The 25966-nt window shown below is 42.2% G+C and overlaps 1 protein-coding gene across 1 annotated transcript in view; it reads right to left on the reverse strand.

Annotated features, from left to right (window-relative positions):
- Nucleotides 1-25966, reverse strand: part of PIP4K2A (phosphatidylinositol-5-phosphate 4-kinase type 2 alpha) — a 173547-nt gene that overhangs the window by 35928 nt on the left and 111653 nt on the right. Inside the window, exon 4 of the mRNA XM_007526374.3 lies at nucleotides 16826-16978. Within this exon, the coding sequence (XP_007526436.1) occupies nucleotides 16826-16978 (153 nt within the window). The remainder of the gene's footprint in view (nucleotides 1-16825; nucleotides 16979-25966) is intronic.

The raw sequence follows: 25966 nt of genomic DNA on the forward strand, positions 1-25966 counted from the left end.
ACCAGATCTGTGTGTATCACATAGAAGCAGACTGAAAAATGTAACTTTATTGCCACAAGAGATGTTTTTCTAGTATTTGGGAGGTGGGAAAGAACAAACCTGGATATAATTGTGTAAGGCAAGAGAACAAGTGACTGGTCCTTTCCATAATTCTCTTACAGAGAAGTTACACTCTACCTCCCTTCCCTCCCCAGATACCCTGATGATATATTTTTTTCTTTTCACTGCCGCCAGGTTCCCCCCACCTCACCCCCGGGGCTCTGTGCCTGCAGGACAAATCCATTGCTCCTAGTGGCTATTTTTAAAAAATATTTTATTTGATGCCAGAACACTGATCAGTTTTGGCTTATGGGAGCTTCAGGCATGAAAGTCTTTTTAAAAAATTAAAAAATTATCTTTATTTATTAATTGGATAGAGACAGCCAGAAATTGAGAGGGAAGGGGGAGATAGAAAGGAAGAGAGAGAGAGAGAGAGAGAGAGAGAGAGAGACCCGCAGCCTTGCTTCACCACTTGCAAAGCTTTCCCCCTGCAGGTAGGGGCTGGGGGATTGAACCTGGTTCCTTGTGCACTGTAACACGTGCACTCAACCAGGTGTGCCACCACCCTGCTCTGGCACGAAAGTCTTTTCACATAACCATTATGCTGTCTTCCCAGCTCTTTTCTCCCCCCTTTCTTTTATTTGACAGGACAGAAAGAGAAATTAAGAGGGGAAGGGAAAAACAGATAAATAGAGACACCTGCAGTACTGCTTCACCACTCATGAGGCTTCTCCCCTGCAGGGGTCTGGGGGCTTGAACCTGGATCTTGGCATACAGTAATGTGTGTGCTCAACCCAATGCACCATTCCCTTCCCACCATGACTGTTTCTAGCTTCTGCTTCTCACGAGGTCCTGCTGTCTTGTGAAGGGTGGAGGCTGTGCCATCATTGAGAACTATCTCCCACTCTTCAGACTAATGGAGACACTCTGGTTCCAAAGCTGGTGTTCATCAGGTCCTTTGGCCAAGTCCCAGCTTTGACCCCGTTTCCCATTAGTTGCAAAAACACAACCTGAGTGGCCGTCACTTGTGACTATACTCTAAAAGGCCACCAGGGGGAGACACACCTCCTCAAAAGCAGAGATTTATAAAACAGGGGTCACAGGACACTTTCCAAAGAAAATTTAAGGTCTCCTTTCTTTAAAATGAGAGGGAAGGAAGACTTCCAGAAGGACCTTTTATGCTCATAACCCACGTCCAGGCCACTGGACCATGTGAGTGTGATTCTAAAGTTGCAAAGAATATTTATACTGTGCGTTTACAGAAAGAAGCCTGGGAGAATGGTGTCCAATGGTGGTGGTGGTGGTAGGATCTGGGGGTAGTTTTGATTTCTTTCATCCTTTCCTAAAGAATATCATTTGTTTCTATCATTTTACAATGAGAATTTTATTATAGTAGTTAGAAAGTCTTTCAATGCTAGTGGCTAACACTATCGGTAATCAAATCTCATAATATTTTGCCATCTTTAGTACACAATTTGGATTCTGGCTACTCAAAGTTTTTACAGATTTTTTTTTTTTTTTTTTTTGCCTCCAGGATTATCACTGGAGCTTGGTGCCTGCACTACAAATCCTGCTCCTGGAGGTCATTTTTTTCCATTTTGTTTCCCTTGTTATTGCTGCCATTGCTGCTGCTGTTGTTGTTGGATAGGACAGAGATAAATTGAGAGAGGAGGGAAGACAGAGAGGGGGAGAGAAAGACAGACACTTGCAGACCTGCTTCACCGCTTATGACGTGACTCCCCTGCAGGTGGGGAGCCGGGGGCTCAAACAGGGATCCTTGTACTGGTCCTTGCACTTTGGGCCATGTGTGCTTAACCTGATGTGTTACCATACTGCCTGGCCCTTTTTTTTTCCTGACAGATTTTAAAGATGTTTCTGTCCCCTTTTTTGTTTAGCTTTTTTTTTTTTGCCATCAAGGGTCATATGCTGAGGCTTGGTGCATGCCCAATGAATCCATTGCTCCTGGTGGCCATTTTTATTTTTTCATTTCTTTTTTATTTGATAGGATAGAGAGAAATTGAGAGAGGAAGGAAAGAAAAAGATGGAGAGAGGCATCTGCAGCACTGCTTCACCATTCCCAAAGCTTCCCCTTGCAGGTGACAACTGGGGGCTCAAACTCAGGTCCTTGCACATGGCAATGTGTATGCTCAACTGGGTACACCACTGCCCAACTGGGAATATTTTCTTTTTTTAAATTTTATTATCTTTATTTACATATTGGATAGAGACAGCCAGAAATTGAGAGGAAGGGAGAGAGGGAGAGAGAGAGAGCGAGAGCTAGAGAGCTAGAGAGAGACCTGCAGTCCTGCTTCACCACCTGTGAAGCTTTCCCCCTGCAAGTGGGAGACTGGGGCCTCGGACCTAGCTCCTCACACACTTTAACATGTGCCTCAACCAGGTGCACTACCACCGGCCCCCAAGTTGGAATCTTTTCTGAGTAGAATTTCACCTCAACTTGTTCATAACTTGAAATCAGATGAGCAGAGCATCTTTTTCTCTTTCCAAGAAATAATAAATTAAGTCTTGGTACTGCGAAACAGATGGTAAATCACCATTGGTTAAAAAGACAGTGTCTCATTTCAGATCTAAAGCTATAAAAATAGTAGCTGAGAAGTAGCCACTGTCTTTGTTTCTTTCTGACTAGATATAGAAACACTGGCAACACAACATCTACCTCCTCAGCTCATTTATTCCTTGACCAGTTCTTATAAGATACCTGTGATGAATACCTTGGAGTATATGGATTTACTTAGTCATTTTTCTTAAAGATTTACTTGTTACAAAAGAGAGAGAATGAGGAAAAAAGGAAGACAGACAGACAGATAAATGATACCAGATACCTGAGCACTGCTTACCTCTGGGATAAAGTGATGGAGCTTGAAGAAATCATGTTAAGTGAGGTAAGTCAGAGGCAGAAAGATGAGTATGGGATGATCTCACTCATAGACAGAAGTTGAAAAACAAGATCAGAGGGGCAAACACTAAGCAGAACTTGGACTGGAGTTGGTGTACTGCACCAAAGTCAAAGACTCTGGTGTAGGGGGGGAGGGTTCAGGTCCTGGAACATGATGGCAGAGGAGGACCTAGTGGGGGTTGAACTGGTATGTGGAAAACTGGGAAGAGTTACACATGTACAAACTATTGTGTTTTGCTGTCTACCGTAAACCACTAATTCCCCAATAAAGAAATTTAAGGACCAGTGGAAGGACCCCGGTTCCAGCCTCCGCCTCCCCACCTGCAGGTGAGTCGCTTCACAGGTGGTAAAGCAGGTCTGCAGTTGTCTATTTCTCTCCCCGCCTCTGTCTTTCCCTCCTCTCTCGATTTCTCTTTGTCCTATCCAACAACGACATCATCATCAACAACAACAATAATAACTATAATAAAATAACAAGGGCAACAAAAGGGAATAAATAAATATTAAAAAATATTTACAGGGAGTCGGGCTGTAGCGCAGTGGGTTAAGCGCAGGTGGCGCAAAGCACAAGGACCGGCATAAGGATCCCGGTTCGAACCCCGGCTCGAACCCCGGCTCCCCACCTGAGCAAGTTGTGGTATATATACACAATGGAATACTACTCAGCTGTAAAAAATGGTGACTTCACCGTTTTCAGCCGATCTTGGATGGACCTTGAAAAAATCATGTTGAGTGAAATAAGTCAGAAACAGAAGGATGAATATGGGATGATCTCACTCTCAGGCCGAAGTTGAAAAACAAGATTAGAAAAGAAAACACAAGTCGAACCTGAAATGGAATTGGAGTATTTACACCAAAGTAAAAGACTCTGGGGTGGGTGGGTGGGTGGGGAGAATACAGGTCCATGAAAGATGATGAATGACATAGTGGGGGTTGTATTGTTAAATGGGAATCTGGGGAATGTTATGCATGCACAAACTATTGTATTTACTGTTGAATGTAAAACATTAATTCCCCAATAAAGAAATTAAAAAAAAAGATATTTTAACATTTATTCTATTTTTAATGAAGGAGATACTGAAAGAAATACCAGGGACTTGCTCAGCTCTGGCTAATGATGGTGCTGAGGACTGTGCCTGGGCCTACAGAGCCTTAACCTGATGGGCATGAAAATCTTTTTGCAAAACCATTATGCTGTCTCCCTAGCCTGAGGGACCTTTAAGAAAGGTGCAAACCTGTATTTTGCTTTCTACCATGTGTCTGTACAGTTAGAAGGCAACCCCTCTCTGCAGCGAGGGAGAGAATGAACACAAGAGTTGTTCCCTGCCTGCACTTTCTTGCCTCCCTTTCTAGGCTTAGTGCGTGGAGGCTCCACTGCAGCCCCAGAGACTCCCGGCGAGGAGTCTGGTGGCCTGTGCATTTCTGTTGCTGCTACCCTGAGGCCCAGAGGGAGGTTAGAACCCAAATGGACCAAACATTTGGCAATACTGGTCAGTCACGTGTGGCTAAGAAACAAAGAACTCATATCAGACCACAGTTGATATGCAAAGGCACAGCTTTTATACAGTACAGAAGAATATTTGGTTCTTCATATAGGTCCCTGCCATTTATACCTTTCTGGGGCTCAGAGTTCTCCACACTGTGTGTTCACAGCAAGCAGAGAAGCTCCACCAAGCCCCCAGAATGGCAGCTTTCACTTCTTGCAATTCAGTGATGACAAGGAACTTTTATCTGGAGAGGTGCTGAATATATATTCCTCAATTATTAAAATTGAACTGGATCAGCATCAATTCTTACTTTGCTTACTTAAATATGTATATGCTGAGGCAATCACAATTATTCTTGTATCAGCATTCATATTTTCAGAGTTGAATTCATGGCACTACTTATATTTGTATTCTATTGATTCTTTTTTTAATTTTCAAAAATGTATTTATTTTTATGAGAGAGAGACCAGAATACTGCTCAGTTCTGGATTATGGTGGTGCCAGGGATTGAACCCTGGGACTCTGGGGCTTCAGGTACGCAAGTCCTGTGCTTGTACACAATGAGATAACTCCACAGTTCTAGAGCTGCAATTTAAGATAGCTTTTATTAAGTACTTTTTACTTTCACAGAGGGACCCTTCAGGCCACCCCATATAGTCACTTATGCTGTGGCTTCTGTTCTTCAAGAAGAACTTGTGTTTTGTCTGTATGCAACTTAGTGTGCCTGACACTAACACTTTATTATTATTTGACATTTTCATGTCTTCATTAAAACAAAAAGCTATCTGTTAAGTAATTCCCTAGTGTCATCAACAGAGCCAGATTTTATTTTTCTTAAGACTCTTGAAATTTTCCTTTGAAAACCCCTGGCTTATTTGTCCTGGGAGGCAATGGCAGATCCACATGGCAAAATCTGAATTCTTAAAACAGAAAATGCAGCAGACACTGATTTCTGTTTCCTTTGCTTTCAGGTGCTCACTGAAGAGAACCAGCCGCAGGAAGCTCTGATTTGCTGTTCTTCTCATGCAAAATAAAATGCCATTAAGAGATCCACAGCTGACTTAAGGCTTGGGCAAGGAAGAAGCTAAGTGATACAGGCAACAGATAAATATTTATATCTTTGCATGTAGTGTGGACCTGGGCTGTGGCTTTGGGAAATTGCTGTTATTATCATGTTTCACTCATATTTTTCTAGAGGCTTGAAGTGACAGTTTAATATAGCATCAAGTTAATATTTCAATGGAAAGTCTTGTTTCATTTAATGCTTTCGAAGGGTTGAATTACCAGCAACCTCACTGTGCCTCTGGCTATGTTTATTGATCACTTTAACATGCTTTCCCTAAGAGAAAAAACAAAAACCAAACAAGACAAAAGCAAAGACTGGAGCTGATTGGCTATGTGTGTGACCCAGTTTCGAGCCCAGCCTCCACTACACTGAAAGAAGCTTTGGTGCTGTGGTCTACTTCATTCTTTCTGCCTCTCCACCTTTATATAAAATAAGTAAATTTATTTTTAAAAAAGGAGAAGGAAAAAAAGGAGGCAGTAGTGGAAGAAGAATGATGGGAGAAATGAAAGCTTCAGATTAGAGATTTGTTTTTGAATAACTAAATAAACTACACAGTTTCCCCAATTGGAATTTTTGGGATAATGGTCTATATAACTGCCAATTATGAAAATTTATTTATTTTGACTAGAACACCATTCACTTTTCGTGGTGCTGGGACTGACTTAGTACATCTTGCATGCAAGTCTGTGCACTATTCTTGTGCAAACTCTCTGGCCCTATTTTGGTCTCAAGCAATTTTTCACGTCAAAAAAGAATATGAGTGGTGATTATAAATAAGTAAAAATAAAAATACAACTTAACTGTTTTTTCTGAAGCTTTAGCAAAATCAAGTTGCAAATGAATAAATGTTCCTCTGCTTTGTTGAAGAACGCTCTTAGTTAGTCTTGAGATACAGCAGAAAATAAATATCCCAAAGCAAACATCAGTGCCCTGAAGTTCACTAACATATAGATCCACAGAACATGGTCATTAAAGATGAAATTAGTGGGGGTCGGGCAATGCTGAACCTGGTTCAGCACATGCATTGCCAAGTGTAAGGACCCAGGTTTGAGGCCCTACTCACCACCTGTAGCAGGGACACCTCATGAGTAGTGAAGATGGTTATCAGGCATCTCTGTCTCTCTCCCTTTCTGTCTTCCCCTACCCTTCCAGGGTCACTCTGGGGAGCTCCGAGGCCAGGCTGCTGGGTGTGGGGGGAATCCCATGTTTCCTGTTGGCAGCTCCTTCTGGGTCTGCCTCCTGGCCACCATGACCCAATGTGGGAGCTTCTAGGAAAAGGGCTCTAGGCAGCCTGCCAGGTTGTTCAGCCTGCATGGAGGTTTGACTTCTCCTCCTGCCTAATCAATCCTCCTGCTCGCTTCTTCTCTGCCCAGGCCTGGGCCCCTCCTCAGCACTGTAACCCCAAACTTTATGGGCTCCTACGTGGAAAGGACCCTCAGAGTCAGCACACATAAGCGACACAAGAGATAGCAGGTACTTAGGAATTACAGAAGGCAGAATTATCAGCAATAGATTCTAGCAGTTAGGCACAAACATTTAAAGAAACATAGGATGCGGTTTCAGAGAGCTAAAACAAAAAAAGGTCCAGAAGGAAATATATAATCATAGAAATAATTTAAAAGATTGTTGGATAGGCAAAACAACAGATTTGTGTCTGGAGAGTGAAGATTCTGTCAGTGTAGCTGAAGAATTTGTCCAGAGTTGAGCACAGACATTTGCAGATGGAAAATGGAAATGTTAAGAGAGGCTGAAGCCAGAATGACGATGCCAAATACACGAGCTAAAGGAGAGCCAGAGGGATGATGGGATTTCTAGAAAGTGGAGAAAAACCTTCAGGAAAAGCCTGCTGCTGAGTGCCTGGGGCAGTTCCCTGGGGACATGGGTGACAAATGAGTTGGTTTTTTTTTAAAGCCTCAGAGAATTTTTGAAGAAGTATTAATGCTAAATCACTAAATTATTTTCCCAGCTAGAAGAAAGGGAGAAACAAAGGAAAAGAGACCTGAAAAGTTTGCTGTACTGAATACAAGTTCTCAACTGGTCTGAGAAGTGAAGTTGTCCTTAGTGGGGAGGGGACACATGGACGGGATTTGGGCAGGTTATGAAGATTCTGGCAGCATACTGGAGTCTAGGGAAAAACCCAACTTCTTACGGCTCAAATCTTTACAACTGTGTATCAGTGCTCCCAGTGGGCTCAGAGATGATGGTTCCAACACAGGGATGCAGCAAACAGAGGAGCTGAATTTAGTTATCTGATCACTTTTACAGCATATATTATATTCCAAGGCATTGTTCTGAGGAGGTTAAAAATATCAATTCACATTGCACCAGAGCAAAGGACTCTGGGGGAGGGGGTAGAGAGGATGTTGGGGTCCTGCTACAGAGTGGTGAGAGAGGACCTAAGTTGGGGTGAGAATGTTTTGCAGACACCATACCCATTTCTCAACAATTGCACTGTAAACTATTAACCCCCCAATAAAATAATAAAATGAAAAAAGGCAAAATGTAAATTAATTTCATTCATATAATACCAGATAAAGAAGGCAGTTATATAAAGCCTACAGGAAGAAAGGGAGGTACAGAGAGGTTAGGTAAGCTGCCCGGAGTCATGTAGTTAGTTAAGGATAAAGGTGGGTCTGAAGGCAGCAGCCAGCTCCAGGGACCACACTCCGCTGGTAAAGTTAGCTCCTCAAAAAATTAATCCCTGAAAGAATTTATTCAAATGGTAAATATTAAAAAATAATTTATCAAATATCTAGCAGTTTCATTTCCTCAGAGACTGACTGACCTTCCAAAATATAGCTGCAATTCTGGATATATTTTATCAAAACAAAACAATGAAAGAATAGAGAAGGAAAAAGAGAAATCAAAGGGTCACTGAATAACCAAAGCTGTAATGGCGTCCATCTAACTGTTTCCACAAAACATCCTTTCTGAGAGTCTCTCCCGTCTACTGAGTTTTTTTTTTTTTTTTTTTTTTTAGGTAGTAAGTTCCCTACATAATCTGTTTTACTTGATTTCATTATTTATTTATTTATTTAGTTAGTTAGTTATTTAAGTGAGATGCTGGGATTCAAACTCAGGGCCTCACACATGCAAGGCATATGCTTTACCACTGAGATAGTGTACATCCAGATGTTCAATCTGAATACCTCCAGGGGGCCTGATAGTGATGCACCTGGTTGAACACACACCTTACCAGTGGTGAAGCAGTATTGCAGGTGTCTCTCTTTCTCCATTTCTATCGCCTGCACATCTCTGTTTCTCTATCTCTATCCAATAAGTAAAATATATTTAAAAAAATGGCTATCTCCAATTACTTATCAAGATGGGTAGTTCAGAAGCATAGCAAATCAGAAGGCAAAGGCAACAACAAGAAACTAGAAATAACAGAATTATTAGTAAGGACAGATGACTTTTAAACCTGGACCTAAATCCTAAAACATGTCCAGATAACTCAAAGTAGGTAGAAAATTCCAAGGACCAACCTCAAATGCCTCTGAGTATCAGAGTGGAGAAAATGACCTTGCTCAGAAGGGCCTCTCTTGGGTTCAATGTGGCCTGTGTCTGAGCATGTGGCATCACTACACCTGATGATGCGTCAGGCTGACTCACTGTAAGCCACTGCCTCACGATGCTTACCTTGTCTGCACATGGCCTGTTAAGACGGGTTTGAAGGACATTCTGACCCTGTCTGGAGGAAGTCAGCCTGGCATTTGGTTAGCAGCATTCCCTGCACCCTGCTTCAGCACAATGCCTTTACAAAGGGTAAGTTATATGTCACTATGTCTTCAACAGGCAGTAGGGTCCTCTTTATCCTCAGGGGAATGCATTACATTCAGTGTACTGAAGCCATTCAGGAGTAAGGACATGCAAACACACTCTAGATTTCCCTAGACACACACAGCTGTGGATCAAGTCTAATTTATAGACTGATCACAATCCTAACAATAATTAAAAAAAAAACTGAACAATCATAACAACATAGTATAATAAAAGATATGTGAGCTTGGCCTCTCCCTCAGTTTTTCCCCCATAATCACCACTAGGGTTCTTTTTTTTTTTTTCTTTTAGGACAGAGAGAACTGGATAGAGGAGGGGAAGACAGAGAGGGGGAGAGAAAGACACCTGCATACCTGCCTTCACTGCCTGTGAAGTGACTCCCCTGCAGGTGGGGATCTGGGGGCTCAAACTGGGATCCTTACACTGGTCCTTGTGCTTTGCACCACCTGCACTTAACCTGCTGTGCTACTGCCCAACTCCCCCCACTAGGGTTCTTGCTGGTACTTGGCCTCTGCACTATAAATCCACTGCTCCTTGGTGGCCATTTTTTCTTTCTTTCTTCCTCTCTTTCTCTTTCCTTATTTCTTTCTTTCTTTTTTTTTTTTTTTTTTGATAGGACAAAGAGATGTTGAGAAGAGAGAGTGAGATAATGAGGGAGAAAGTCAGATGCCTGTAGCACTACTTCAGTGCTCATGAAGCTTCCCCCAGCAAGTGGAATCCGGGGGTATGAACCCAGCTCCTTGTGCCTGGTAATGTGTGTGCTCAACTGGGAGCACCATCGCCCAGCTCCTGTCAATATATCTTTCAGACCTAATATTTTCTGACTGCATCTGATTGGGGAGCAGGGGTATCACTGTACTGATGAGTTTCTTTCCAAGTTCTATGAAGTTCTTGTGAAGCTAGTATACATGCTAGTATTCATGTCTTTTAATTTTCAACACTGTGCCCTTTACACAAATGATACTACCAAGGGTGTTTCTCAATCACTAAGACCCTTTAACTTAATTCAAAATACTATTTCTAGGTAGGAAGAAAAATATAGATGTTAGCTGAAAAGTGAGACTTTTCTGAATAAAGAACATACCAAGGAAATAAGTATTTAGTAGGAGTGAAATGAAAGGAATTGTTAGCTGTGCCTAAGTCCCTAGAGAATGCCAATAAACTGATTTTGATCCTCCATGTATTTATGTAACGCTGATGGTAAGTCAAATCTGCAGACCAGGGAGAAACACTTCAAAGTGATTTCTGTAAAGTCAAAAAATTCCAAATTCCAACCTGCCATCAAGCAGTTGATATCCTGAATTATGTCATATTTATTAAAGTGTTATCAGAGCCATTTAGCAGGATATTATGTTTTCATCCATTATTGGGGTATCACTTTATTCTGAATGATGAGACAATTTAATGAAAATATAAAAGAGTGTAAAGGCATGACATTCCATTCCAGAGGGGGAAACAAGAAATAGTAGACTGCAGAAAGAGTGAAAAGTTAAAAGCTTCATCCTGTAATTTCAATCAGTCAGAAGCCGTTGGCTTCGTGTTTTCACCATCACAGGTGCTACCCTGGCATTTTAAAACCACCCTGACGACGGGCAAGAGCGTAAGCGCTGTGAACACATTTCCAAAGGAACAGATGTTATAAAAGATTTATTAGATGTTCAAAGATTCCAGAGGCTGACTAATGTTTTTAGGAAGTATCTAGGGAGCAGTCCCAACTTTCCAGAAACAGGATATAATTCAAGGATTTTCTTTTGTAATAGAACTCACTGCAAGTTAAATACAACTGATCACATTTACAAAGATTGGAAGAACAAGGAATTGCCAAGAAATAATCCATGATGTTAGAGCATAAAGCATGACCATAAATGAAAGACCTGGTTTTCACCTTTTCTGCACTGCTTTGGATTCAACCCAGGGCCTCATATACGAAGAAGCCGACTTTTAAAAGACCTTTCCGAGGCCAGCAAAATAACTCACTGGGTAGTGCACTGCTTTGCTATGTGTGTGACCTAGGTTTGAGTCTGGCCCCCACTGCACTGGAGGACGGTTTGGTATTGCAGTGTCTTACTTTCTCTCTCTTTGGCTCTCACTTGTTACCTGAAAAAGTCAGCCTAGTGTAGTGAAGCTTCAGCAATGACAAAAGGAAAAAAAATCAAAACAAAGCAAAGACAGAAATCTCTTAGCTCACCAATGCAATGGAATGCTGCATTCAATGGTCCCTTTGAGAGGCCAATGCTTAATAACATGATAGTTTAAACACTCGGGAATCCTTGTTTTCATTCTGGAACACAAAGCACTTCATTTTGAATAACTACTGTGATAGTCAATCTTGACCTCTGAGGAGACTTTGGGCTATTGAGGTAAAAACAAGACAAGCAACCACAACAAAACAAAGCAGTAGTCTAAATGCAAGAGAGGAAAAAGTTTGTGTACATGTGCTTCTGACATCAGATATAACTGCCATGATGTTGCAGGCAGCAGCCATAGTCACGCCACAGACTGTAACCTCTCAAGATTACAGAACTGCTACTGGTTACTGTACTATAACTTGATGCTAATGAAGACGACTGTCCTATGCTGAGCATCAAGCAAGTGGCAGACACTGCTGAGTACCTGATGTCCATTCTCCCAGTAAATCACCAAGATCCTGCTGTTAAGTGTTATTATCTGCATTGTGTCTATGGGACTGTCTAACAACGAACTTCATGCTCTAACTACTCCACAGTGAGGAAAGTCTCTGATAGCTCAGGCTGGCTCCTGGGATCTTGTGCTGGACCAGAAACATTGGTAAGGGTTGGGGGGTAGGGCTGGAAAGAACAAAAGGGGGTGGTAGTGCACCTGGTTAAGTGCACAGAGTACAAAGTGCAAGGGCCCATGAAAGGATCCCAGTTCAAGCCCTGGCTCCCCACCAGCAGGTCGCTTCATAAGTGGTGAAGCAGGTCTGCAGGTGTCTCTCTGTCTCTCTCCCTCTGTCTCCCACTCTCACACTCAATTTCTCTCTGTCCTATTCAATAAAATGAAAAAAAAGGCTTCCAGGAACAGTGGGTTCATAGTGCAGCCTCAACAATAACACTGAAGACAAAAATAAACAAACAGATAAATAAATAAACAAACAAATAAAACAGAGTACTGAGGGAGGCAGGAAGACACATTACTGCTTCCATGGGCAGATTCATTTTGTCCCCAGACCCATTCTGAGGGGGTAACAAAAGAGGCTGGAAGCAGATAAACACCCACTTTCTAAAACCAGAGAATTCTCAGAGGTAGGACATGTGTGGGCAGGAAGGGCAGTGAAAGCAGGATGGATTCCTAGTTATCAATGGGTGAACACTTGGGAGGTCAGCACCTAACTCCTGGCATGGCTGAAAAAGCTGAAATGCCACCAAACTGGAGTGATTTAAAAAGCAGAATGGCAATCATCAAATCTATTTCACTGAGGAGGATTTAGAAGAAAAGGCTCTATTAAGAAAAAAAAGCTCATGCTCTTCACAGTCTATGCATTCCTACAAGTTAACTGCCATAAAGGTGGCCACAATAACTTTAAAAAAACTGAGCTAGGCAGACTCATAAAACAAAAAAGGGAGAAGACCCAAATAAATCAGGTTGTAAATGAAAGAGGAGATATCAAAACAAACACCACAGAAATTCAACAAATCATGCGAGGCTTCTATGAACAACTATATGCCACCAAGCTAGAGAATCTGGAAGAAATGGACAATTTCCTAGATATCTACAAACTCCCAAAATTAAATAATGAAGAACTAGATAATATGAACAGGCCCATCACAGCCAACAAAATTGAAACAGTTATCAAAAACCTTCCCAAGAATAAAAGTATTGGACCAGATGGTTTTACAAATGAGTTCTACAAAACCTTCAAGGAAGAGTTAATACCTCTATTGTTTTGCTTCCAGGGTTATTACTGGGGCTTGGTGCCTGAACCATGAATCTCCGGGAGGCTATTTTTTTTCCCTCTTTTGTTGCTCTTGTTGTTTTACTGTTATTTGGTTATTATTGTTGTTGTTATTAATGTCATTGTTGTTGGACAGGACAGAGAGAAATCGAGAGAGCAGGGGAAGACAGAGAAGGGGAGAGAAAGACAGACACCTGCAGACCTGCTTCACCATTTGTGAAGCGACCCCCCTACAGATGGGGTGCTGGGAGCTCAAACCGGGATCCTTATGCCAGTCCTTGTGCTTTGCACCACATGCGCTTAACCCAATGCACAACTGTGGGGCTCCAATACTGCTACTTTTAAAAGTCTTCCAGAAGATTGAAAACACAGGAATACACCCTTCCAGCTTCTATGAAGCCAACATCTCTCTGATATCAAAAGCAGACAGGGACACAACCAAAAAAGAAAACTACTATCTCTGATGAACATAGATGCTAAAATATTGAATAAAATTCTAGCCAAATGGATACAGCAGTCTATTAAAAGATTATTCATCATGACCAAGTGGGGTTTATCCCAAGCATGCAAGGTTGGTTTCATATACGTAAATCAATCAACATGAACCACCATATCAATAGAAGCAAGACCAAAAACCAGATGGTCATATCAATAGATGCAGAGAAAGCCTTTGACAAAATACAACATCCCTTTATGACCAAAACACTACAAAAAGTAGGAATAGATGGAAAATTCTTCAAGACAGTGAAGCCTATATATACCAAACCTACAGCCAACATCATACTCAATGGTGAAAAACTGGAAGCATTTCCACTCAGATCAGGTACTAGACAGGGCTGCCCACTATCATCATTACTATTCAACATAGTGTTGGAAGTTCTTGCCATAGCAATCAGGCAGGAGCAAGGAATTAAAGGGATACAGAGTGGAAGAGAAGAAATCAAACTCTCCCTATTTGCAGTACATGATAGTATACATAGAAAAACCTAGAGAATCCAGCAAGAAGCTTCTGGAAATCATCAGGCAATATAGTAGGTGTCAGGCTACGAAATTAACATTCAAAAGTCAGTGGCATTCCTCTATGCAAACACTAAGGTAGAAGAAGTTGAAATCCAGAAATCAATTCCTTTTACTATAGCAACAAAAAACAATAAAATATCTAGGAAGAAACCTAACCAAAGAAGTGAAAGACTTGTATACTGAAAAGAATGAGTCACTACTCAAGGAAATTGAAAAAGAAACAAAGAAGTGGAAAGAAAGTCCATGTTCATGGGATGGAGGAATTAATATCATCAAAATGAATATACTACCCAGAGCCATATACAAATTTAATGCTGTCACCATCAAAATCCCAACCACATTTTTTAGGAGAATAGAACAAATGCTACAAATGTTTATCTGGAACCAGAAAAGACTTAGAATTGCCAAAACAATCTTGAGAAGAAAGAACAGAACTGGAGGCATCACACTCCCAGATCTCAAATTGTATTATAGGGCCATTGTCATCAAAACTGCTTGGTACTGGAACATGAATAGACACACTGACCAGTGGAATAGAATTGAGAGCCCAGAAGTAAGCCCTCACACCTCTGGACATCTAATCTTTGACAAAGGTGCCCAGACTAATAAGTGGGGAAAGGAGATGTTGGAAAAATGGGTTGCAATATACAGAAGAATGAAACTGAACCACTATATTTTACCAAACACAAAAGTAAATTCCAAGTGGATCAAGGACTTGGACGTTAAATCAGAAACTATCAGATACATAGAGGAAAATATTGGCAGAACTCTTTTCCACATAAATTTTAAAGACATCTTCAATGAAACAAACCCAATTACAAACAAGACTAATATAAACCTATGGAACTACATCAAATTAAAAAGCTTCTTCATAGCAAAAAAAACCACTACCCAAACCAAGAGATCCCTCACAGAATGGGAGAAGATCTACATGCCATACATCAGACAAGAGTCTAATAACTAAAACATATAAAGAGCTTGCCAAACTCAACAACAAAATGACCCCATCTAAAAATGGGGAGTGGACATGGACAGAATATTCACCATAGAAGAGATCCAAAAGGCTGAGAAACACATGAAAAAATGCTCCAGGTCTTTGATTGTCAGAGCAATGCAAATAAAGACAACAATGAGATACCACTTCACTCCTGTGAGAATGCCATACATCAGAAAAGGTAACAGCATCAAATGCTGGAGAGGTTGTGGGGTCAAAGGAACCCCCCTTACACTGCTGGTGGGAATGTAAATTAGTCCAACTTCCATGGAGAGCAGTCTGGAGAACTCTCAGAAGGCTAGAAATGGACCTACCCTATGATCCTGCAATTTCTCTCCTGGAAATACATCCTAAGGACCCCAACACACCCATCTAAGAAGATTTGTGTATACCTATGCTCATAGCAGCACAATTTGTAATAGCCAAAAGATGGAAGCAACTTAGGTGTCCAACAACAGATGAGTGGCTGAGCAAGTTGTGGTATATATATATATATATACACACACACACACACACACAGTGGAATACTACTCAGCTATTAAAAATAGTGATTGCACTGATTTCATCCAATCTTGGATGGAGCTTGAAGAAATTATGTTAAGTGAAATAAGTCAGAAACAGAAGGATGAATATGGGATGATCTCACTCTCAGACAGAAGTTGAAAAAAAAAAAAAAGATCAGAAGAGAAAACACAAGTAGAATCTGAACTTGAGTTGGTGTATTGCACCAAAGTAAAAGACTCTGGGGTGGAAGGGACGGTTCAGGACTTGGAACATGATGGCAGAGGAGGGCCTAGTGGGAATTATACCATTGTGTGGAAATGTTATGCATGTACAAACTACTGTATTTTACTGTTGGCTGTAAACCATTAATACCCCAATAAATAAATTAAAAAATTAAAATGAAAAAAACTGAGCTAGAGGGGCCAGGTGGTGGTGTACTTAGTTTAACACACCTTATCATGGGTAAGGAGCCATGTTTAAGTCCCCAGTCCCCACCTGCAGGGGAGAAGCTTGACAAGTGGCAAACCAGTACTGCAGGAGTTTTCCTCTCTATGTCCCCCTCTTCTCTCAATTTCTCTTTGTCCTATCAATATAAGAAAAATAAAATAAAGAATTAAAAAGCCTTAGAAAATAAAACATTAAGTGGTCCAGGAAGTGGTGCAGTGGATAAAGCCTTGGACTCTCAAGCATGTGGTCCTGAAGTCAATCCTCGGCAGCACGTGTACCAGAGTGATGTCTTTCTCTCTCCCCCTATCTTCTGTATATGAATAAATTAATAACATCTTTTAAAAAGGAAAACATTAAAAAAAATCCCAGCTAGTGAAGATTTTGATGTCAAATGTGTTCTCATCAGTGGCTATTTTAATCTTTGCTAATAATTAATTATGCATATTAACCTCCTCTGTTACTTTTTTACTTAAAAGAAAGTTTCACTATTTTTATGAGGGAAGGAAAGTGAGAGAGAGACCAGAGCACCATTTCACTCTGGCATATGCAGTGGAAGGGATAGAGTGTGGGGCCTCAGGCCTGCCAGTCCTGTGCTCCACCCCCAAGCTGCCTCCCAGGCAACCTTCTCAGTAAGAAGTGCAGATAAAGAAAGACGCATTACCTGGTGGTATTTCTTCAGGATGTTGTGCATCTCAGCCACATCTTCACTGGTGATGGTTTTGATGATGTATCTCTTGTCGTAGGAAGTGTGGAAGCGGGCCCCACTCCGCGCCTGGGAGTCATTGGGGAGGGGTGCGCTCCTGGTCAGGGAGTTCTTCCCATTGGGACAAGGAGGGGAGTGGAGGGAAGAGAACCAGTTAAAAAGACATGGTTTTCTGTTATCCAAATCATATTTCCTTCCTTCCTTCCTCCCTCCCTCCCTATCTTCTCTCCCTCCCTTCTTTCCTTCGCCACCAGGTGCTGGCAGTATAAATCCACCACTCCAGGCAACCACCTTTTTTTTTTTTTTTCCTATTTTATCGGATAGGGCAATTGAGAAATTTAGAGAGGAAGTGACAGAGAGATATCTGCAGACCTGCTTCACTGCTTGTGAAGTGTCTCCCCTGCAGATGGGGAGCCAGGCCTCAAACCTGGGCTCTTATGCATGGTAATTAACACCTCACTTCAACCAGGAGTACCACCATTCAGCCCCCAATTTTTTTTCCTCCTGTGGTGGGGGCCAGACAATGAACTGGGAGTTTCATACATGTGCAATGCTGCTTAAGTGGGGAGCCAGCTAGACATTTTAATTCTCTGTCTTTGACGAGAGAGAGGTGAAGTGGAGGAAAGAGTGTTATCTAAGCTTTCAAAAACTGGTTAAGTAGGATGACAACCCTTTATACTCATGGAAACTCAAACTGCAAATCTTTCAAATGAAATGAAAACTCCTTAGGGAGGGTCCATGATTCTAAGGTTCTTAACATGGGCTGATATCTCGAATTACAATCAAAGCAATTTCATTCACTTCATTTACTTCCAACTTGGACAAAAGTTGGTGTGGTATTCTGAGTTAACAGGGCCAGTCATGGGATGCATTTTATAAACTCACTGACAGTGTCCTTGGATAGTATGGGTCTTCTGCCAAGCAGTAAACAGAGAGTACTTCTCCCAGTTCTGACACTGTTTCCCATGAAACAGCTACTACTATTCAGGCCATAGGTGAGGAGATGAGGAGAAGCTTAATACTGGGGTGGAAGTCACATGTCTAGCAAGAGGAAAAGCTCAAATTCCATCTCCAGACTGAATTCTGAACTAGGAAAATCAACACCTAGCAAACCTCCCCATTAGTAAACTCTCCTGCCTGTGGTGTGGCTGGGAAGGAGCCAGGCAAGTGCGTCCTAAAACAGTTCCCCTAAAGATTCTGAGCTGGTCCATCCTCCAGTCCTTCTGGTATTTTTAAGAAGACAATCTCCCACAGCGGACGAGGACTAGCTGGCTCCTGCTCGTGCCACATCAGCTCCCAGAGTTTCTCTTTCTCTCATAGGTGACACTGTGTTTGAATCTTCTGTTTTCTAAGCCTCTAGAAAGCCGCCCTCCCCCCACCCACCAAACCTTACAAGGGTTCCCTTGACCGATGGGGCCAGAAAATCCTTTTCATTTGAGGAAAATGACCTTCACCCTGAGGAGAAGCAGAATATGCCGTTCCAAAGCAGCAAGCCATTTTTAGCATACCACTTACTATTAGTCAGTATTATTATTCAGGGCCTTACACCTGCTAAACATGTTCTACTACTGAGCTACTGAATTCCACCCCTGGCTGATTTTTTTCTCTGCAAAAGCAATGTTCAGCTCTGGCATACGGTGGTGTCAGGGCTCAAACCTAGGATTACGTCCTGTGCCCTCTGGATGATGATTATTTTGAATTCAAGTTCTAGTGCAGGAAGGACTCTCAGTTTTCTTCTGTCACCTGCTGGTGAGCAGGAAGTTAATCTCCCCTGGAGGGTGAAAAGGCTGTGCCAACAAGGGATGGGTGGGGAGCATGAACTGGGGCATCACTGTGGCATATGTGGAAGTCTTGAGCTCCACCACTGAGTCACCTCCCTATCTGAAGGGAATCAATTTCACTGCTACAGCTCCTGCGAAGCAAGCTCCACAGTACATCTGACTTCCCTGCCTGCCCCACTGGGCTGCAGCAGGGGCCAAAGGCAAAGGCACTTTCCCTCCCCAATGTCCTTTCCAAAAGTGGACATTTCAGAGCCCAGAGGACCCGATGCTATCTACTTACAGAGACCCAGATAGATGTCTTTAAAGAGACCGGTGAGATCACCTGTATCTTGGATTTCCTCCCTGTCATTCTTCCTTTTCCATTCCCCTTCCTTTCCAGAGCACGGCTCAGCTGTGGCTTATGGTGGCAACTGGGAATGAACTTGGGACCTGGGAGCCTCACGCATGAATGTCTGCAGCACAGACTGCTGTGCTGTATCTCCCTGGCTTATTTGCCTTCTGGTTTTTCAAAGAAAAGGTAGCTCCCTCTGGCAGGATGACAGCACTGTGGTGCGGCAGGAGGCCCTTTGAGTGTGTGGAGAGTCATGGTCCTGAGCTCACCTGGTCTGGAAGTGGGCTTCCCTGCATCTGAGCGAACCCCCACCTGATCCCAATGCGAGCATGCACCCCTGTCAAGAGCAAGCCAGTCCTGCCAACTAACTAAATTTGTTTCTCTGAGCTCATTAGAAAACTCGAGAGGGAAGAAAAAAAAATCAGTGCAACCCCCAATGACTTTAAATAGTAGGGCTAGGCAGCATGAACTTATTCTCAAGACAACTTAAATTTATTAGCTGGACTCAGGAGGATAGCCATGACTTTTAGAATGAAAGGGTTACATTAACCAAAGTTTAATTCTCAACAAACGACAAAAAATTATCAGGGCTAGGAGGTGACCTAGCAGGTAAAGTGCACACTTAATTGTGTGAGACTGGATTTGACTTCGAGCAAAATGGATGGCACTAGGGGATCTCTGGGGAGGATGGAGCAGTGTTTTGGTCTCTCTCTGTCTCTAGCCAGAGCACTGCTCAGCTCTGGCTTATAATGTTGTGGGTGACTGAATGTGGGACATTGGAGCCTCCGGCAAGAGCGTCTCTTTGCATAACCATTATGCTATCTACCCACTGCCCTCTCTCTCTAATTACACAGAACAGAATAAATTGAACAGGGAGATTACTCCGGTATCTCGCATGAGTGAGGTCCTTGGTTCATTCCCTTGCACTGCATTAAAACATGTCTTCTTTGTACTACTTCCTACTAAGAATAAAAAAGGAAGAAAACCAAAGAGAATGCTCTCTGAGCTTTGAAACACAAGCCAAAACAAACAAACAAACAAACAAACAAACAAACAAAAAAAAACCAGTCACTGTGCTTGGCCAGTGGTCTTACTTTTATTTTCCTAAACATGGATTTGCAAAAAGCTATTCCAAATAAAATAAGAATACCAGGAAATGTAAGATTACAGAGGATTTCAGGCATAAAAATTAATGTTGATCTTCATAGGAAATTTTCCAGCCTTTAGGTTCATGATTAGTCAACAATTTTTTTGGCTCTATATGTTAACTTTTTTCAGCCACCAGGTTCCAGATGCTAACATAATGCCAAGCAGACTTCCCTGGGCAGATGACCCCACCAATGTGTCCTGGAGCTCTGCTTCCCCAGAACCCTGCCCCACTAGGGAAAGACAGAGACAGGCTGGGAGTATGGACCGACCTGCCAATGCCCATGTTCAGCTAGGAAGCAATTACAGAAGCCAGATCTTCCACCTTCTGCATCCCACAATGACCCTGGGTCCATACTCCCAGAGGGATAAAGAATAGGAAATCTCTCAGGAGAGAGGATGGGATACAGAGTTCTGGTGGTGGGAGTTGTGTAGAGTTGTACCCCTCTTATTCTATTGTTTTTTGCTAGTGTTTTCCTTTTCATAAATAAAAATTAAAAAAAAAATAATTAAGGTTGAGTGCAAGGACCTGGGTTTAAGCCCCCGGTCCCTGTAGGAGGAAAGCTTCATGAGTGGTGAAGTAGGGCTACAGGTGTTTCTCTCCCCTCTGTCTTCCCCATCCCTCTCAGTTTCTTTCTGTTTCTATCTAATAATAAATCAGTAATTTGGGGGTCGGTGGTAGCACAGCGAGTTAACTGCACATGGCGCAAAGTGCAAGGACCAGCGTAAGGATCCCAGTTCCAGCCCTGGCTCCCCACCTGCAGGGGAGTCGCTTCATAGGCGGTGAAGCAGGTCTGCAAGTGTCTCTTTTTCTCTCCTCCTCTCTGTCTTCCCCATCTCTCTCCATTTCTCTCTGTCCTATCCAACAATGATGACATCATCAACAATAATAACCATAACAACAATAACAAGGGCAACCAAAAAAGGGAAATATTAAAAAAAAGAAAAAAGAAATAATTTATAAAAAAAAGTTTAAAAGAAATGAAAAAAAATCAAGCTTGAAACAATGCACTTGATGAAAGCCAGGTGAAACAAACTATAAGTCTGTAAAACTGGTAATACACATCACGTAACTAATTGTAGGTGGTGGGGGAGAGGTGTGGCCTGGAACCAGTAAAGGGTCAAATGCATTCAGTGAAGGACAGAATTACAGCAGCTTCAGTTTCAAAGACTGTCTCCTTAGGCACGTGAGAAGCAAAGCTTGACAACTGGAATGGAGGAAATGGAAGTATACAGAGCCAGGGCCTCTAGAACATTAATGAGAGATCATGTCACCTGCAGATTAGGTTCAAATGCAGATTCTGACCCAGCAGGTGTGAAGTGGGGCATCTGATAGAGCTGTCTGGAGGCCATATATAAGAGAATGGAATTGTGACTATCATGTGGTTTTTTTCTGGGAAAGAGAGCTGAAGCTACTGTATTAAAGAATTATGGATTTATCTGCACAAATGCCTCTTCCATTATATTCTGCCCAACTATAGTTTGGTTCAAAAGCAAATGTTACAGTAAAGAGTAATTCACTGCATTTTTCAGTATTAATTCATGAAAGATTTGAATTAAATCTTACTGACAACATTCAGGTCAGTTTTAAGCATCAGGATTTATAAAGCACAGAGCTAGAAGTAAAATTATGTACTGAGTCCTCAGGCTAGCTGCTATCTCCTTATAAGTTTATTGTCTTTTCTTCAGTTGCAAAGGATGATAATCACTAATTACATATTAGCTTTAGGATATCATATCTTAATCTCAGAATGTAATAATTTATAGATTCCCCATATGTAGAAAGAAAGCTTCACACTTGATGAAGCAGTGCAGCAGGTGTGTCTATGTTCCCCTATTTCCAGTTGTTTTATCAAACAAAACTGAATTTTATTTTAAAGGGGAAAAAATGGTGAGCAGGAGTGGTGTATTCATTGTGCAGATACCAAACCCTCAAGTGCTATCTATGCTGGCAAAACAAACACAACTGCATAATATTCTTTTCTCTAAATAAAATCATTAGGTGATTAAGATGAAAAAGAATAAGAAACTGGCCCCATCAATTCTTATCCTAATTTGCAGCATGACCTTTTTCTCATTAACAACTTTACTGACATAATCCGCCTACTACTATACAATCCACCCAATACTGCAGACATATATTAGTCTATTCCCAAAGTTAAGCAACTAGTACCACTGTAGACTCTAGAAAATTCTCATCATACCCCACAGAAACCCTGTCCCCTCAATAGTCAACAGCTCCCATTCTTCACTCCAGCTCCCACCAGGCAGCCAACAACCTACTTTCTGACTCATAGATAAGCCCATTCTAGACATTTCAGTTTTTAAAGATTTATTTTTACCTTTCTTTTCTTTCTTTCTTTCTTTCTTTCTTTCTTTCTTTCTTTCTTTCTTTCTTTCTTTCAATGAGAGTGAGATCAAGAGAGACAAAGCAAAGAATGGTCTTACCATCTTTGGAGTTCTTGTTGCTGCTCTCATGGAGCAGTGGGACTCAAACCCAGGGCCTACAAGGCAAGTGCTCTAGCTCTGAAGCACCTCCCTGGCCCTGGCTGTTTCATATAAACACAGCTAAACAGCATACAGTCTTTTGGGACTGACTCGAGTATTCTTTCCGCAAGTCCCCTGAAGACCCATCTCCCTGAGGTGATCCACTGTGGCAGGGAAGTGAAGCTGTGCGAGGAGTTCCTCAATCCTGTGCAGCAGACATGTGACAGGGTGATTGGGAGCCAGTGACAGCTCTGAGGGTGTGCTAACGCTTGCTGATGAGAAAATAAACTGATCAAAAACTGAAATTCCGGGGCAAAGCTATTAGCTATAGGGCAGGTCAGCATAACTGAGTCTGTTTTGACCTGCCTTACAACTGTATAAGAAAACTTTTTGGCCAAGTCCATTCTCTAGAGCCAAGTCCATTACCAGTTTGACAATACCGAGTTCCACCCTCAGCAGCTGCGCCTGCAACCCTGGTGTCACGTCAGTCCTCCGCAGGAAATAAAGGGAGATAATGAGAGAAGGCTGGCTCTTCAATGGCCTTCTTACATTTATAATTGGGAACGTATTGTCCTTTCCCTGAAGGAAAGGATTAATGGGGCTATCCTTCCTCCCTGCTCCACTGAAAGTCTGCCTTGAAGATATTTATTTCCGCAGCAGGAGGTCTGGGATTAGCCTAGCCTCCAGAAAGGTGGTGGGAAAGTAAAGGTCAATTTAATTAGCTCCTTCTTATCGCCAATCTTCCACACCTTTGGAAAAAAAAAATGTCAGGATTCACTAACCATTACATACATTGCCTTTTTAAAAAATACGCAAGCACCTGGAGCATTTAACTCTCTTGACCCAATCAAATAGTCTCAAATACTTTTTTTTCCCCCTTGGGGGTGGGGTAAGGCTTGAGCTATATGCTTATCCGATTCTACTGCATTTCTCCTTTTAATTTCAGATACAGAGATAGAGACAGAGATAGAGAGACAGAGACACCAGAGCGTTGCTCTAGCACTCATGGAATTCCTCCTAGTGCTGTGCATGGTGCTCCTATGTAGTGTTAGGGGGCCTGAACCTGGGTCTTCATGCATGGTAGAGTGCTAGCACTACTGGACTGGAGGAATTATCTCCTAGCCCTGTTCTTCCATTCTGAAGTGAGTTTATATATCCTGCTAGAAACCAGGTGACCACTGAAAGCCATGCTCCAATGTGTCAAAGTGGCCCCTTATAGAGGAAACATAATTGTGGACAGAATGTGACAGTGACAGTCATCTGTTCCCAGTGACTTTATGGTCTGGAGCTCTGACAGCTGGTGGGGCCTCACAGAGCAGCATTTCAAAACCTTCTCTCGAGAAGAGAAAATAAAAGATCTAAACCAGGACAAAGTGACAGCATCAGCCCCCGCGCCAATCCAGAGTTCCAAGCAGTCTCTCTCTCCATACCCAGGAGGGTGAGATCTCACTTAACTCCAGCTACTTGTTTTATGAATTTGAAACCTGGAAGCCAAACTGCCCTGCTGACAACCCAGGAGGACCACCGCATGCCTCAAATCACACTTCTGGCACCAGGAGCCATCATCCAGACAAGGACGACGCTTGTCTCTAGTCTAAGCCTGACAGGTCTGAGTGAGCACAGATGGGTCCCTGACCCCACCAGGGAGCTAAAGACCAACGCACTGACTTCAACAACATCATCAAGGATTTATTAAGTGCCCACTATATTCAAAGCCCCGTTAAGCTCTTGGGGGGAATTTCAAAGAATGCCTGAGTTGCAATCCTGCTGTGGAATGGCTTTCATTATAAAAGGGAGGAAGACACCTTATCAGGAATGAAAAACCCTTATTAGTAATGAAAGGACTTATCCAAAAGGAAGGACACAAAAAAGGCAGAGGAAGAAGAGTGATGCAGGAAGTTCACAAATCTTTAAAACTCTTGGGTTGGGTCAAGGCAGCTCATGATACAACACAGAAGTCTGGGGCCCCAGCTATGATCTCCAGCACTGCCATATGCCATAGCTGAGCTATGTTCTCATCTCACTTATAAAAATAGATGATAGATAGAGATAGACAGACAGACACACAGTAAGGAAGAAGGAATAGATACGCCAGGTTGAAACCTGACTGAAATGAAAAGGCCAGATGCCCCTAGTGGACAAACATGGTGTCTAGACCTGGTCAGCGATTCTCTATGACGTGCTCATCTGACCATCTGTTCTTGGCTGCAAATCAACACACACACAACTCAGTGGGGGCTCCAACATGCCTGCCTGAGTCTGACTGGTGCTAGACTCCATGTCTGCCCTCTACCTCCAGTGGTTTAAAGTCTATTGGAAAATCATTTTTAGAAAGTACAATAAAAGACTAAATTGTAGAGATACTGGCAGAAACCCTCCTCTACCCAGCTCCCAAAGTTAAGCAATGTTCCAAAGGTCTTAATACTTGAGGGTTTTATTTTTAAACTTGAACCAAGCACTTCAAAAGTCTTAAGGCTTTTACAATTAATTATTTTAAATTAGAATCCTCTGTGACCCATACAAAGAAGCAAATGCATCAAACACGAATAATGAGGCGTTCTAATTCAGGAGACGCAGTAGGGGTGAAGTAAACCTGATATTATCCTTTGTGAAGAGCAAGAGGGCTTGGTTTCAATCCCATGGTGCATTTAGGCCTAACAGCATTATCTGTAGCCCACTACACTCTGTGTGTTTGGGAGGGTACTCCTCTCTCACACCTCAACAACTGACTGAGGTTGGGGAGAGGGATGCAGGTTTTCTTCAAGGATATTAACAATAATCAAGATGTTCTGATTTCTGAACTCCTCAAGGACATCTACTTCAGCACCTTGCATGTAAAAACATAAAAAAAAAAAATACGCTAGTCTCCCCAGCCCTTTTCTGCTGGGGAGATGTTCCCAGTGGATGCCTGATGCTGTCACTAAAACCAGGCCTCCAGGAACTAAGGCTTATCCAGTACTTACACCTGTGATGAGGCTTATTTTACACATTAAGAATTAACTAGAACAATTACAACAGCATACTGTAGTAAAAGTTATATGAGATGGTTTCACTTTAAGGATCTCAGTATATATAATTTTGGGGAGACCACTGTACTGAAACTGTGACAAAGGGGGAACTCCTTTGATTCCTCTATTGTTTTTTTCTCTTCTTCATCCCCTCTAATACCCTGTGCAGAGCAGCATGGCAGGAACAAATAAACACACCGAGTTGTTAACTATGCTTGAATTGCTGGTCCTGAAGCAGACCAGAGCTTCAGGTTAGAATTGTGATGGCCAAACAAAAAGCCTCTGTGGGAACATTCATCCTGAAAGACATCTTATCTTAAAAGTATGGTAGGGGCCAGAAAGGTGG

The sequence above is a fragment of the Erinaceus europaeus genome, chromosome 6 (assembly GCF_950295315.1).
Source record: "Erinaceus europaeus chromosome 6, mEriEur2.1, whole genome shotgun sequence".
Taxonomy (NCBI): Eukaryota; Metazoa; Chordata; class Mammalia; order Eulipotyphla; family Erinaceidae; genus Erinaceus; species Erinaceus europaeus.